The sequence below is a fragment of the Homarus americanus genome, unplaced genomic scaffold (assembly GCF_018991925.1).
Source record: "Homarus americanus isolate GMGI-L3 unplaced genomic scaffold, GMGI_Hamer_2.0 scaffold42023, whole genome shotgun sequence".
Lineage (NCBI taxonomy): Eukaryota > Metazoa > Arthropoda > Malacostraca > Decapoda > Nephropidae > Homarus > Homarus americanus.
In genome coordinates, this window is record NW_024713230.1 from 13922 (window position 1) to 27500 (window position 13579).

The 13579-nt window shown below is 43.9% G+C and overlaps 1 protein-coding gene across 1 annotated transcript in view; it reads left to right on the forward strand.

The window, feature by feature from the left end:
* Positions 1 to 4949: 4949 nt before the first annotated feature.
* The window catches only part of LOC121871497 (substance-P receptor-like), an 88966-nt gene continuing 80336 nt past the window's right edge, over positions 4950 to 13579 (forward strand). The window contains exons 1-2 of the mRNA XM_042373889.1: positions 4950 to 4991; positions 5205 to 5428. Coding sequence (XP_042229823.1) covers positions 4950 to 4991; positions 5205 to 5428 — 266 coding nt within the window. The remainder of the gene's footprint in view (positions 4992 to 5204; positions 5429 to 13579) is intronic.

The following is a 13579-nucleotide window of genomic DNA, read 5'->3' on the forward strand; positions in this document are numbered from 1 at the left end:
ACTTAGGCCAAAGTGACCCCAAGACTTGTACTCCCAGCGACGACAGCGACCATCGGGTTGCGACCAGGCGACGGCGACTTACTCCACACAGGAACAAGGCCCTGGAGCTGCAGCGTCAGTAGATAGCATCGACACGCAGGCCCAGGCCCAGCAGATGTTCAAAGGTTCTTCTAAGAAGTTCCGGCGCCGTAGACAGGGCAAACGCCGAGCAAACACTTGAAGCAATGCCCCAAGCCACAATCTCCGAAATGACAGTCGTTAGCAGGATGAAAATTGTCCAACAAAATGTCGTACACTGGTCCCTTAATAGACGTAACTCTAACTTATACTATCAACTAGACCCAGACACTGTATACCAGAGGAACATGACGGGTGAGCTGGACGATGGTGTCGCTGTGGCCATCAGGGCTCTTGTCTCTCACCAACCCTTTACACGCTCCACACGGCTGACCTGCCACCCCCAATCGTCGGCAGCGATTACGTCATGTATGCCGACGATGTGACACAGATCGTCACCTGCCCAGGAAGGTCCACGGCAAGGATGGCGCGACTCACTGCTCGGGCAATAGAGGAGATCTCGGAGTATGAAAATAAATGGAAGATAAAGACAAACAAAACAAAATTCGATGTCATACCTATAGCTAAATTCAAGATGGCGCCATTGATGATCGACGACGAAGAGATTGAGGACTCTAAACAAGGCAGGTTGCTCGGCCTCATCATCTCTCGGACGGGCATCACTTCCCACGTGAAGGACAGACTAAAGAAAGCCAAAGTCGCCGCCGCCGCCGCCAAATTAAAACGTTTTAAACTGATGCCTGAGAAGATTCAAGTCCACCTGTACAAGGTGCTGGTGAGGCCTGTGTTGGAGTACCCACACGTACCACTCGTCACACTCGGGAAGACCAGACTACAACAACTACAGAGCTTCCAAAACAAGTGTTTGAGGTCAGCCAGTGGCCAGGCCACCCTACTACCAGGAGACAGTGAAACCATCCACCTAAGAAATAAAACAGAAGCCCTCAACGTCAGGTTCCATCGCCTAGGAAGAAGGCTTGGGAGAAGCTCTGGACGACCCTCACAGCCCAGACCACCTACGCGGGAAGACATCAACGGAGGGCGACCCCAGATCTGGTGGAGGGTCTGCCCGCACTACAACAACCAACCTGCGACCCATCTATTGTCCCCGCAGTGATCATAGATTAAAACTTAGATGATATAAGATCACATTTAACAAGTCACAATCTTCCTTAACGTAATACAGTAATAATATTTTAATAAACATGTAATTGTAAAATCAATCTAGTCATTGTCTACTAAAATAACCATTGTGCAACCTCATTCTAAATCCTAGGTTAGCTTAGTTAGCCAACAAACTCTGTAATATGTAAAACAAGGGGTGTCGTCCCCCTCTGTTTAACTCATTAAACTTCTTTTCCAACCTCCCCCCCCCGTTAAAAAAGAAAAGAAAAAAAGAAAAGGAATAAAAAAATAATAATAATAATAAAACTATACAAAAAAATAGAAGAAGAAGAAGAAGAAGAAGAAGAAGAAGAAGAAGAAGAAGAAGAAGAAGAAGAAGAAGAAGAAGAATAAGAATAAGAATAAGAATAAGAATAAGAATAAGAATAAGAATAAGAAGGAAGAAGAGAAGAAGAAGAAGAAAGAAGAAGAAGAAGAAGAAGAAGAAAGAAGAAGAAAGAAGAAGAAGAAGAAGAAGAAGAGAAGAAGAAGAAGAAAGAAGAAGAAAGAAGAAAGAATAAGAACAAGAATAAGAATAAGAATAAGAATAAGAAGAGAATAAGAATAAGAATAAGAATAAGAATAAGGAAGAATAAGAATAAGAATAAGAATAAGAATAAGAATAAGAATAAGAAGAAGAAAGAAGAAGAAGAAGAAAGAAGAAGAAGAAGAAGAAAGAAGAAGAAGAAGAAGAAGAAGAAGAAGAAGAAGAAGAAGAAGAAGAAGAAGAAAGAAGAAGAAAGAAGAAGAAAGAAGAAGAAGAAAGAAAGAGAATAAGAAGAAGAAGAAGAAGAAGAAGAAAGAAAGAAGAAGAAGAAGAAGAAGAAGAAGAAGAAGAAGAAGAAGAAGAAGAAGAAGAAGAAGAAGTGGTAACGATGGTGGTGGTGAAAGTGATGGTAACGGTGGTGGTGGTGGTAACGGTGGCAGCAGCAGTAGTGCATGGTGGTAGGTGATGATGGTAGTTATTGGTGGTAGGTGAGTGACAAGGCTGGTAGGTGATGGTGGTAGTTAATGGTGGTAGGTAAGTGACAAGGCTGGTAGTGTAGAGTTACCTGGCAGTCAGGTCACCCACAGGTTAATTAGTGAGAGGCGTCAGGTGACACTGCTGAGGCCATCGACACGACCCGGTGCATTACCTGTCTGAGAGCTGTCTGACTCATTATGTACACAACTAAAAAAAAGAAGAAAAGAATATATCGATAAATAGACAGAAATGTAACAGATTTATTCTTTCTCTCTGATTCCCCTCCTCCTCCTCCCTCTCTCTATTCTTCCTCTGCTTCCTCTCCCTCTCCTCCTTTTATAACCCCTCCTCTACTGTGCCTCTTTCTCCCCCTCTCTCTTCCACCCACCCACTCCATCTCCATCCTTAGCTCCCTTCCACCGTTCCTTGCCTCCTTCCCCTCTCTCCTCCCTCCCCATTCTCTCCTTCCTCCCTTTCTCTCCCTCCCTCCCATTCTCTCCCTCCTCCCCATTCTCCCTCCCTCCCCCATTCTCTCCTCCCTCCCCATTCTCTCCCTTCCTCCCCCATTCTCCCCTCCCTCCCCCCCATTCTCTCCCTCCCTCCCATTCTTTCCCTCCCTCCATTCTCCTCCCTCCTCCATTCTCTCCCTCCCTCCTCCATTCTCTCCTTCCTCCCCCAATTCTCCTCCTCCCATTCTCTCCTCCCTCCCCCATTCTCTCCTTCCTCCCCATTCTCTCCTCCCCTCCCCATTCTCTCCCCTCCCTCCCCCATACTCTCCCTCCCTATGGCCAGGAGCTAACCTTCAGCCTCGGTCATAAAGATAAGGGCGTCAGTGTTCCCTTTCCCACATTTTTACTCTCTTCCTGGCCATGTGGGGCCATGTGGGGCCATGCTGGGGCTATGCTGGGGTCATAAGAGGCCATGAGAGACCAGGCAAGGGATTGACGTCCACCATACGGCAAGGATGACGTCAGAATCTTGCTTAGCCAATTAGGAGTGACGGTCAACTTCCACTATAAGAGGTTGTTTTTTTTTTTTTAGGTTATGGTGGGGAAAGGATGGAAGGCTCTTTGAGAATGGCTTTCAGCCAGGCATGAGGATGGAGAGATCACAGCATATAGTCAGTGCTGAAGGTTGAAAAAAGAGATTTAATGGAAGAGTTAAAATGGGGGACGACACTTACTGATTTTATGTGCAAGTTTTGTTGGCTAATAAACAGCAGCCAGTTTAGAATGAGGTTTAGCAGTTATTTAGTAGATAATGACTGGAATTGTTTACAAATTACAAGTTTATTAACATCACTAGCCGTACGTTATGGACTCACTTGATTGTGACTTGTTAAATGAATTTATATCATCTAAGTTTAATCAAGGTGGATCACTGCGACGGACATAGATGGGTCATGAATTTGGGTTGACCCAGATATGGCGGGCTCCAGAGGCCTCCAGGCGATGGAATGCGCCCTCCGTTATCTTCCCCGTAGGTGGTCCTGAATATGAGGTCGTCCAGAGCGTCCCAAACCTTCTTCCTAGGCGCTGGAACCTGAAGTTGAGAGCTTCTGTTTTATTTCTTAGGTGGATGGTTTCCACCTGTCTTTAGTAGAGGTGGCGCTTGGCTTTGGCGACCTCAAACACTGTTTGGAAAGCTCTGTGGTGTTAATGGGCCTGAGATATTTTCCCAGTGTGTGACAGTGGTACGATGATAAGGCCTTAACGACTCTAGCGCCTTGTACAAGGGCAGCATCTTCTTGAGCATCAGTTTAAAACGTTTTAATTTGGCACCGCGACACAGCTATTTAGTCTGTCCTTCGTCAGAATGACCGCCCGTCCGAGAGATATTGAGGCGAGCAACCTGCGCTTGTTTAAAATGCCACTCCAATCTCTTCAGTCGTCGATCATCAATGAGACCGCTTGAATTGGCTATGGTATGACCTCCAGAAATTTCGTTTTGATTTTGTTTTTATTTTCCATTTATTTTCGCTCTCCGAATCTCCTCTAACCTTGAGCAGTGAGTCGCGCCATCGCGTGGACCTTCTTGGGCAGGTGACGATCCTGTGTGTTACATCGTCGCGCCATGACGTACTTTCACTGCGGTGATTGGGGGTGTGATCCAGCCGTCTGTAGAGTGTGAAAGGGTGGGTGAAGACAAGAGCCTGAGGCACATATGATAGTGAGTATTCTCAAATGTTCTTGCATCTTGATTTTGAGCTCTGCGGTCCATAAGCAATGAAGTTACTGCTTGAAGCAGATCCGTTTTCAGATTGCTTCGGATTGGCATGATCTTACTGCAGCCCTGCGTGCTGAAACTTTGTCCAGCCTTACTGGCGGCGTCCCTCGTTACTATATTACGCAGGCGGCAGTCATGGCATTGGCGATCTATAAAAGAAAGCTGGAAGCCCTGAAACAACTGGCATTGAATTATTACTCGGCGGCGCTGTCGGAAGCCAGCAGCGCGGGGACTATACGTCTTCGTCCTCCAGAGCCATCCACAATCGCTTGACTATTTTTCAGAAAGACAGCAGTACCCTCTAACGATATTGATTCGAAAGTTTTCGACTTTGTTTGGAAACCCTGCTTTGGTATGGGAGCGACTAGCGGCGATTTTTTAACATCTTGGAGAATAATCAGAGAGCAGGCTGAGCGTTGCATATTTCAGCAACTTCCTCTATCATGTCGAGGAGTTGAGCCAGGATCTTCTTGTTAATGTGACTTTGACCCAGGTGATTTGTTTTAAAACCCGCACCATGACGGCTTCCAACATCTGCAGGAACTTACACTCCGTCCAGGTGCTTTCGATCCGCCAATCCTGAGATGAAGTCAGTCCGTGGGCAGCTGGAAGCAGATGCTGATGGTTCTGCTGAGCCTAAAATGTCTCCTCAACTCCCCTGTCAGCCCTCGTTCTCCTGTTCACTAATGGTAAAGATCTTTCGTAAATATCGCCACGTGTAGTTGTTAACTGGTTTCTTCTCGAATATTTTTACGTTGTTTTGGTCGAGCAGGTGGGGACCGTGCTAGAAGTGGGAACATCGTCGCTGATCACACCAGATACGCTTAGAATCCTTGTGTTGGCTGCACTCCACACCAGGCGTACTTTTGTTCATGTGAGCCCGTTTGCTCTCGTGCTGGATGTCCGTCTGTCTGCCGGTCTCTCAGCTCTAGCATCCACCCGCGGATACCTGGCCTTTGTCTCCACGTGGAAGCGTACCTGGACACTGAACTACTGGTGACCAGATGAGGATGGGGGAATGGTCCCCACCCACGCTGGGCTGGTCCGGATGTTGTTTGTCCATCTCGTCTTCATCTGCCTGTTCCGGTACGTCGGGCGTCTGTCATTGAACAGCTTCTTGGGTTTCTCCCCCTGCTTGAAGGCCTGAGCTCTCGAGAGGTCCCCGACCTGCCCGTTTGAGGTTTGACCTGATGTTGGCGGGGATCATAATGGGATTGGATGAGAGCGTCACGACGACTGGCAGGTGATCGCTGGTACTGATGGGTCCGGCGGTAACGTGCCTGTTCAGGACGGCCTCGTTGTTAGAGAGGATTATGTCGGGTGTTGTGGCGCTGGCACGTCTGATCAATGTCGGGAAATCTGGCCCGAGGTGTTGCAGTTTTCCCCTTCTGATGTTGTCATACAGCGCCACACCGACGTTGTTCTCATTACCGTGTCCGAGTATGGCGTGGCGCGCATTAAAGTCCCCTATGTTGGTTTTCTGTGGCGTAGCAACTGGTTTAGGTCTTGTTCGGGTAAGTAAGGACGTCTGGGAGGTAGGTACATTGTAATAATGATATCATGATCTCGCTTAGCCAATCACAAACGACGGTCGACCTCCACCCTCTCTTAGCCAATCGGAAGCGACGGTCGACTTCAATGACCAGAGGTAAAATTGACATCAGTGTATCCCTTGGCCAATCAGGAGTAACAGTTGATCCCCATAATAATGACGTCAAAATGTCGCTTGACCAATCATGATTGACGATCGACATGAACCCATCACCAGCGAATAACGTCACGAGCTCCCTAAAACCACATTGGATGACGTCACTTATAACAAAACAATAACACTGTACTATAATAAATCAAGTAACCTAACACTATATAATCATGATAGATTAATAACTAGGATAAAAACACTAACAATAACAATAATATCAATAACAGTAAATATAATCACAAAAATACTAACAATAATACTGTTATGACTTAAGGGTTCAGTCATAAAAGGTAATTAGTGTCATAATACTCCCATTAACCTTTCACAGCTCTCAAGGTCAACTTACTCTCCACTAATAGATTAAATTTAGTGCAATCAAGAGCGATAACAACCACCAGAAGATACAGTTCACCCTAAAAGAGAGAGAGGAGAGAGAGAGTGTGTGATGATGGATACCGTCACATCCGGCCAGTAATGACACACTCACACACATGGATCAGGTATAACGACCATTAAACTCACTACAACTGTAAACCCTTCATAGGCTGTCTCCTCTCTCTCTCCTCTCATCACTCCTGTATAACTTCTTATACACATCAAGCTCCCCCCACCCCCCTCCCCCCTCTCTCCCCCTTCCTCAGGCTCAGTGCTCCATAGCGCTGTGTAATGACCAGGGACATTTTCGATATCTCTAACGCCAGTGTCTCTCTCTGTTCTGATTCATAAACAGGTAAAAAAAAAAATGAAAGTAGAAGAAAAAAAATATGGAGTTGACTGTAATTGAGAGGAAGCTCCTCTACAATGTGTGTGTGTGTGTGTGTGTGTGTGTGTGTGTGTGTGTGTGTGTGTGTGTGTGTGTGTGTGTGGGTGTGTAGAGTGTGTGTGTGTGTGTGTGTGTGTGTGTGTGTGTGTGTGTGTGTGTGTGTGTGTGTGTGTGTGGGGGGGGGGGGTGTGGAGTGAACGGTGATGTCTATTTGTCTGTCTGTCGTAAGGTAATGCCGTAGATAAGAAAGACAGGGGGGGAGGAAAGACAGTCAAACACACAGACAGGTATATAGAGACAGGCATCAAACAGAGACTAGTGTAAAGACTGACAGAGAAGCACATAGACAGTGAAACATATCTACAGAGAAGAGACAGAGAGATAAGAGAACGACGGAAAGGCAGATGATGCGAAAGTTACTGACAGACAAACATTCGTACAAACAGGAAGAGACAGAGACAGAGAGAGACAGACAGACATAAGAACATAAGAACATAAGAATGGAGGAAACTGCAGCGGGCCTATTGGCCCATACTGGGCAGTCCCGTTTACACCCAACCCCTATTGCTCATATATCCATCCAACCTATGTTTGAAGCTGTCAGCGTATTCGAGTTAATGATGATATTTGGTAACTTGTTTCCATTCATCCTACTCTGTTTCCAAACCAGTGTTTACCTATTTCACGCCAAAATCTAAATTTATCTAATTTAAAACCATTGTTACGAGTTCGCTCTGGTTGGATGGTTTGAGTACCTTTAGCCAATGTCCTTTGTTTAGCCCTGCCTTCACTTATACACACCTCCTATCCAGGTCGCCCCTCCTCTACGTCTCTCGAGGAGTGCAGAATTAGATGCTTTAACCTGTCTCAATACTCAAGGTTCCTAATGCCCAGGATTAGTCTTGTCATTCCTCCTCTGAATTCTTTCCAAGGATTCCTCTATCCATTCTGTAATACGGTGACAAGGAACTGAACTGCGTAATCCAGGTGTGGTCTCTAAGAGCAAGATACAGTTTTAGGATGACCTCGCTAGTCTTGTAACTAACACTCCTTTGTATGAACCCAAGTACTTTATTAGCCTTGTTACGAGCAAAAACACATTGTTTACTTGGCTTAAGATTCCTACTTATCGTACAAACAGGAAGACACAAACAGACAGACAGACAGACAGACAGAAGGACAAACATTCGTACAAACAGGAAGAGACACAAATAGACAGACAGATATTCGTGCAAACAGGGAGAGAAAGAGAGAGACATAAAGACAGAGACAATACGGGCAGACAGAAAGACATAGACAGACAGGGAGAAAACAGAGAAAAAAACAGACAGAGAGAGAGAGAAAGAGAGAAAGACAGAGAGAAAGACGGGGAGAAAAACAAGACAGACAGACAGACACCCAAAATAGACCATGATAAAACCTCAACAAGGCCACTCACTCGACTTCCAGTTTTATGATATCAAAGGTAATTTTCCCCTCTCCCCCCCCCAAAAAAACGAATAATATCAGAGACAAAAAATGTATATCCTTCCTCACTCTCAAGCCCATTTTAATTACACTCCACACTCAGGATCGTCCCAGCAAGTTCAATTTATGGCTGATTTATATTGCGTCTCTGTCTCTCTGTCTCTCTGTCTCTCTGTCTCTCTGTCTGTCTATCCCCGAAGCTGTCAAAGGGAAAATAGTAATTTCTCACTTTAAAATATAACATACACGAATATACAGCAGGTGCCGCGGACAAGGTATTTCAGTCAGGATCAAATAGTTTCTTAGCTGGAAAACTTTATGGTATTTGTTTCAATATTTTTTCTTTGTGAGTCTTGAATAGAAATGTTACACGGTGTAGGATTTTGGCCGAGATATTCAAGATGTTTGTAAATAAGTTCCTTGGTTAAAAATATTGGAAGGGCGGATTATTTCACCGGTTGATTTAACACCCTAATGTTCGCATAACTTAGTTTAGCCTAACCTAACCTAACCTAACCTAACCAAACCTAACGTAACCTAACCTAACCTAACGTAACCTAATCTAACCTAACCATAACCGAACCGTCAGGTGAAATAAGTTAGGATGCCTAAGAAATGTGTATGTATCTTAAACGAAATATTAAATCATTAAAGATTTCTGAGTGTCTAGAATTGAAATACAGAAACTCCAATATAGCGAAATAACCAAAATAACACAATACCGACATATCGAATATCCGAAATCACGAAAATCCGAAATAACGAAAATCCGAAATAAAAAAAATCCGAAATAACGAAATTCCGAAATAATGAAAATCCGAAATAACGAAAATCCGAAATAATAAAAATCCGAAATAACGAAAATCCGAAATAACGAAAATCCGAAATAACGAAAATCCGAAATAACGAAAATCCGAAATAACAAAATACCGAGACTAGCCAAATAAATTTTTACAGTGAAACGAAATACCATACATTACGTAATTATACTGTATAGGAAATGAAGTGTTGAACAGACGATGGTTACTGAGGACAGAAGCAGGTAGTGAACATTAAGGGAAACAGACTGTGAGTAAGGGAAGGAGTCGACTACTGCTGTGTTCTGTGAGGGAGGGAGGAGAAAGAGGGAGAGAAAGAAGGGAGGGAGAAAGGGGAGGGGGAAGGAGGGAGAAGGGAGAGAAAGAGAGGAGGGAGGGAGGAAGTACTGGTGGTGTTACTCAGCTAACACAGCACCGAATCATAGGGGTATAATATATTTTTGAGTGAGAAGGATATTAGGATCTCTCTCTCTCTTCTTTATATGTGCCCGTCTGTTTTTCATTCTCTTTCTCTGTGTCTGTCTGTCTGTCTCTCTCTTTTTCTATGCCTTTCTTTCTCTGTGTGTGTCTCTCTGTCTTTCTTTTTCTTTCTCTTTTTCTGTCCTTTATGGTTTCTCATTATCTCTGTCTCTCTTACTCATATTTTCCTCCCTTTTCTTTTTTTACCCTTTACCCTCTAATTCTTGCTTTCTCTCCACTTTCAATTCCTCTTTCTTTCTTTCTTTCTTTCTTTCTTTCTTTCTTTCTTTCTTTCTTTCCTTGTTTCTTTCTTTCCTTGTTTCTTTCCTTTCTTTCTTTGCTTCTTTCTTTTCTTTCTTTCTTTCTTTCTTTCTTTCTTCTTGTTTCTTTCTTTCTTTCTTTCTTTGCTGCTTTCTTTCTTTCTTTCTTTTTCTTTGCTTCTTTCTTTCTTTCTTTCTTTTTCTTCTTTCTTTCTTTCTTTCTTTCTTTCTTTCTTTGCTTCTTTCTTTCTTTCTTTCTTTCTTTTCTTTCTTTCCTTGTTTCTTTCTTTCTTTCTTCTTTCTTTCTTTCTCTTTTCTTTCTTTGCTTCTTTCTTTCTTTCTTTCCTTTCTTTCTTTCTTTCCTTGTTTCTTTCTTTTTTCTTTCTTCTTTCTTTCTTTCTTTTTCTTTCTTCTTTCTTTCTTTTCTTTCTTTTCTTTCTTTCTTTTCTTTCTCTCTTGTTTCTTTCTTGTTCTTTCTTTCTTTTCTTTCTTCTTTCTTTTCTTTTCTTTTCTTTCTTTCTTTCTTTCTTTCTTTCTTTCTTTCTTTCTACTCAGACATCATTACCCCATATTAATTATAACTATATGTTGTATATTTAGTTAAGCGATGACAAACATGACAAGAAAATTAAATTAATAAAAAAAAATAAAATAAAATTAATAAACAACGAAAAAAATTAGAAAAAAACGAAAAACGAAAAAAAATAAATAACGAAATAAATAAAAACAAATAAAATATATAACGAAAAAACGAAATAAATGTAAAAAATTAAATAAATAACGAAAAAACGAAATAAATGTAAAAATAAATAAATAACGAAAAACGAAATAAATGTAAAAAATAAATAACGAAAAAACGAAAAACAAAAAAAAATTAAATAAATAAAAACGAAAAAATAAAAAAATAACAAAATAAACGAAAAAAAATAATAATAATAAAAATAGGCCTATACTTAACAGCCTATGTATCACGCCGTGGTTATTCACAGCCCTAATTCACTTTCATTATTGTTTATTACCGTCTATTCATTTATCATCTTTATGCTCCCATGAAACTTTATCACTACGTCGTTAATTTCCATGACCTGAGTAGACCTGTTTGGTTGCTTTTGTGGTGGTGTTTGGTTGATGGTGTTTGGCTGATGGTTTTGTTTGTTTTATGGTGGTGGTGTTTGGCTGATTATGTTTGGTTGCTTTTGTGGTGGTGTTTTTTGTAATTGGCGTTTCGCTGGTGTTTGTTGTTTTGTGGTGTTTGGTTGATGGTATTTGTTTGTTTTTATGGTGGTGTTTGGTTGGTGTTTGTTTTTATGGTGGTGTTTGGTTGGTGTTTGTTTTTGTGGTGGTGTTTGATGGTGTTTGTTTTTGTGGTGGTGTTTGGTTGAGGTGTTTTTTTTGTGGTGTTTGATGGTGCTTGTTTTTGTGGTGGTGTTTGCTGTTTGTTTTAATTTTGTTTGGTGTTTGGGGATTGTTTCCATACTTCAATTTATGTCAGTTTAGATAGATAGATAGATAGACAGACAGACAGACAGACAGACAGATAGATAGATATAAATACATACAGATACATACATACATACATAGATAGATACATACATACATACATACATACATAACATATATATAAATGGATATACCGATAAATAATAAATATACTGTATGTGTAATATGTATACATTTTATCTTTCATTACTTATTAATCTATTTTATAATTTATTTTTGTTGATTTTGTTGTATTTATTTATTAGTTTAGCCTCCGGGAGAGATGTATTACGGACACGATAGAAATAGTTCCTGGCTGGCAGAAAATATATCACGAGGCATCACGAGGTAATTCACGGCCTGGAGACGGCTGCTGGTGGTGGTGGGGGGGTGGTGGTGGTGGTGTGTGGGGTGGGTGTGGGTGGTGGTGGTGGTGGGTAGGGGTGGGGTGGTGGTGGTGGTGAGGGTGGTGGGTGGTGGGTAGGGGTGGTGGTGGTGGTGGGAGGGTGGTGGTGTGGGGGGTGGGTGGTGGTGGGGTGGGTTCATTCTTCTTTACCTCCTTCTTTCTCCTTCCTCCCACCTCCCTACCTCTCTTCTTCTCTCCTACCTCCTTCCTCTCCTCCTGACCTTCCTCCTCCCTTCACTCTCCTTCACTGCCTCCCCTCTCACACCCTCCTTCCCGTTTATCTCTCACTAAACCACCCTCCTCCCACTCTCCTTCCTCCTCCCCTCCCCTCCCTCCCTCCCGCTACCCGCGTGTTAAAACAACATGGGTGAGGTGGCCGAGTGGATACAACAATCATATCTTATTCTAAGGCTCATTATAGTTCGATCCCACGGCATTCCCAGTCCACCTCAGCTTACCAGTTGGGGAAGTGAAGGCGGTCGAGTGCAGTGCCGGCCATACTGCGTCCTTGTGTACCGAAGGCTTAGTGTTGTATCCTCCCGGTCTCTAACAGGTCTACAGTATGGCAGTCACTTTCACCTCATGTAGTTCATAGGGAAAAATTAATTAACAAAGAGCGCCAAGGAAGCGTTAAAGGAGAGAGAGAGAGAGAGAGATTTTGAAAAATATATAGTGAGGCAGCGGGTGACAGAAAGCGCACAACGATCAGTCTCCATTTTCGCTTATTAAGGCAAAACCCAAGACGCGCGGTGGTCAGGAGGGAGGGTGGGTGGTAGGGGAGGAGGGAAGCAGAAGGAGGGAGGGGAGGGTGGGAGGGAGGGAGGGAAGCAGTGAAGGAGGGTGGGTAGGGAGGGGAGGGGTAGTGAAGGAGGGTGGGTGGGAGGGAGGGAGGGAAGCAGTGAAGGAGGGTGGGTGGTAGGGGAGGGAAGCAGAAGGAGGGGTGGGTGGGGAGGGAGGGAGAGGGAAGCAGTGAAGGAGGGTGGGGTGGGAGGGAGGGGAGGGGCAGTGAAGGAGGGTGGGTGGGGGGGAGGGAGGGAAGCAGTGAAGGAGGTGGGGTGGGAGGGAGGGGGAAGAGGGAAGGAGGGTGGGGGAGGGAGGGAGGAAGCAGTGAAGGAGGGTGGGTGGGAGGGAGGGAGGGAAGAAGGAGGGGGTGGGGGAGGAGGGAAGCAGGAAGGAGGGAGGGGGTGGGAGGAAGCAGGAAGGAGGAAGGGTGGGGAGGGAGAAGGGAAGTGAAGGAGAGTGGGGAGGGAGGGAGGGAAGCAGTGAAGGAGGTGGGTGGGGAGGGAGAGAGGGAAGCAGTGAAGGAGGGAGGGTGGGGAGAAAGGCAGAAGGGGGGGAGGGAGGCAGGCAGTGAAGGGATGGAGGGAGCCAGGCAGTGAAGGAGGGAGGGACAGGCAGTGAAGGAGGGAGGGAGGCAGGCAGGAGGAGGGAGGCAAGCAGAAGGAGGGAGGGAGGCAGGCAGTGAAGGAAGGAGGGAGGCAGGCAGTGGAGGATGGAAGGAGGCAGGCAGTGAAAGGAAGGAGGGAGGCAGGCAGTGAAGGAGAGAGGAAGGAGAGTACAGTATAAGTAAATCAGATTTTAGCTTCATTAATTCACCTTCAGATTTTAGTTCATTTTTTTTTTCATTTTCATTATTCCTTTCTCATTCTTTCACTCTCTTACTACTGTTTTTTAGTTCCTCCTCTATCTACTGTTTCTTTTACTATCTTCTATTCTTCTTCCTCTTACTATTTCTTTCCTTTGATGTTATATTGTGTTCGTTAATTATTCAAACGAGATTTATAGGTTAGGTC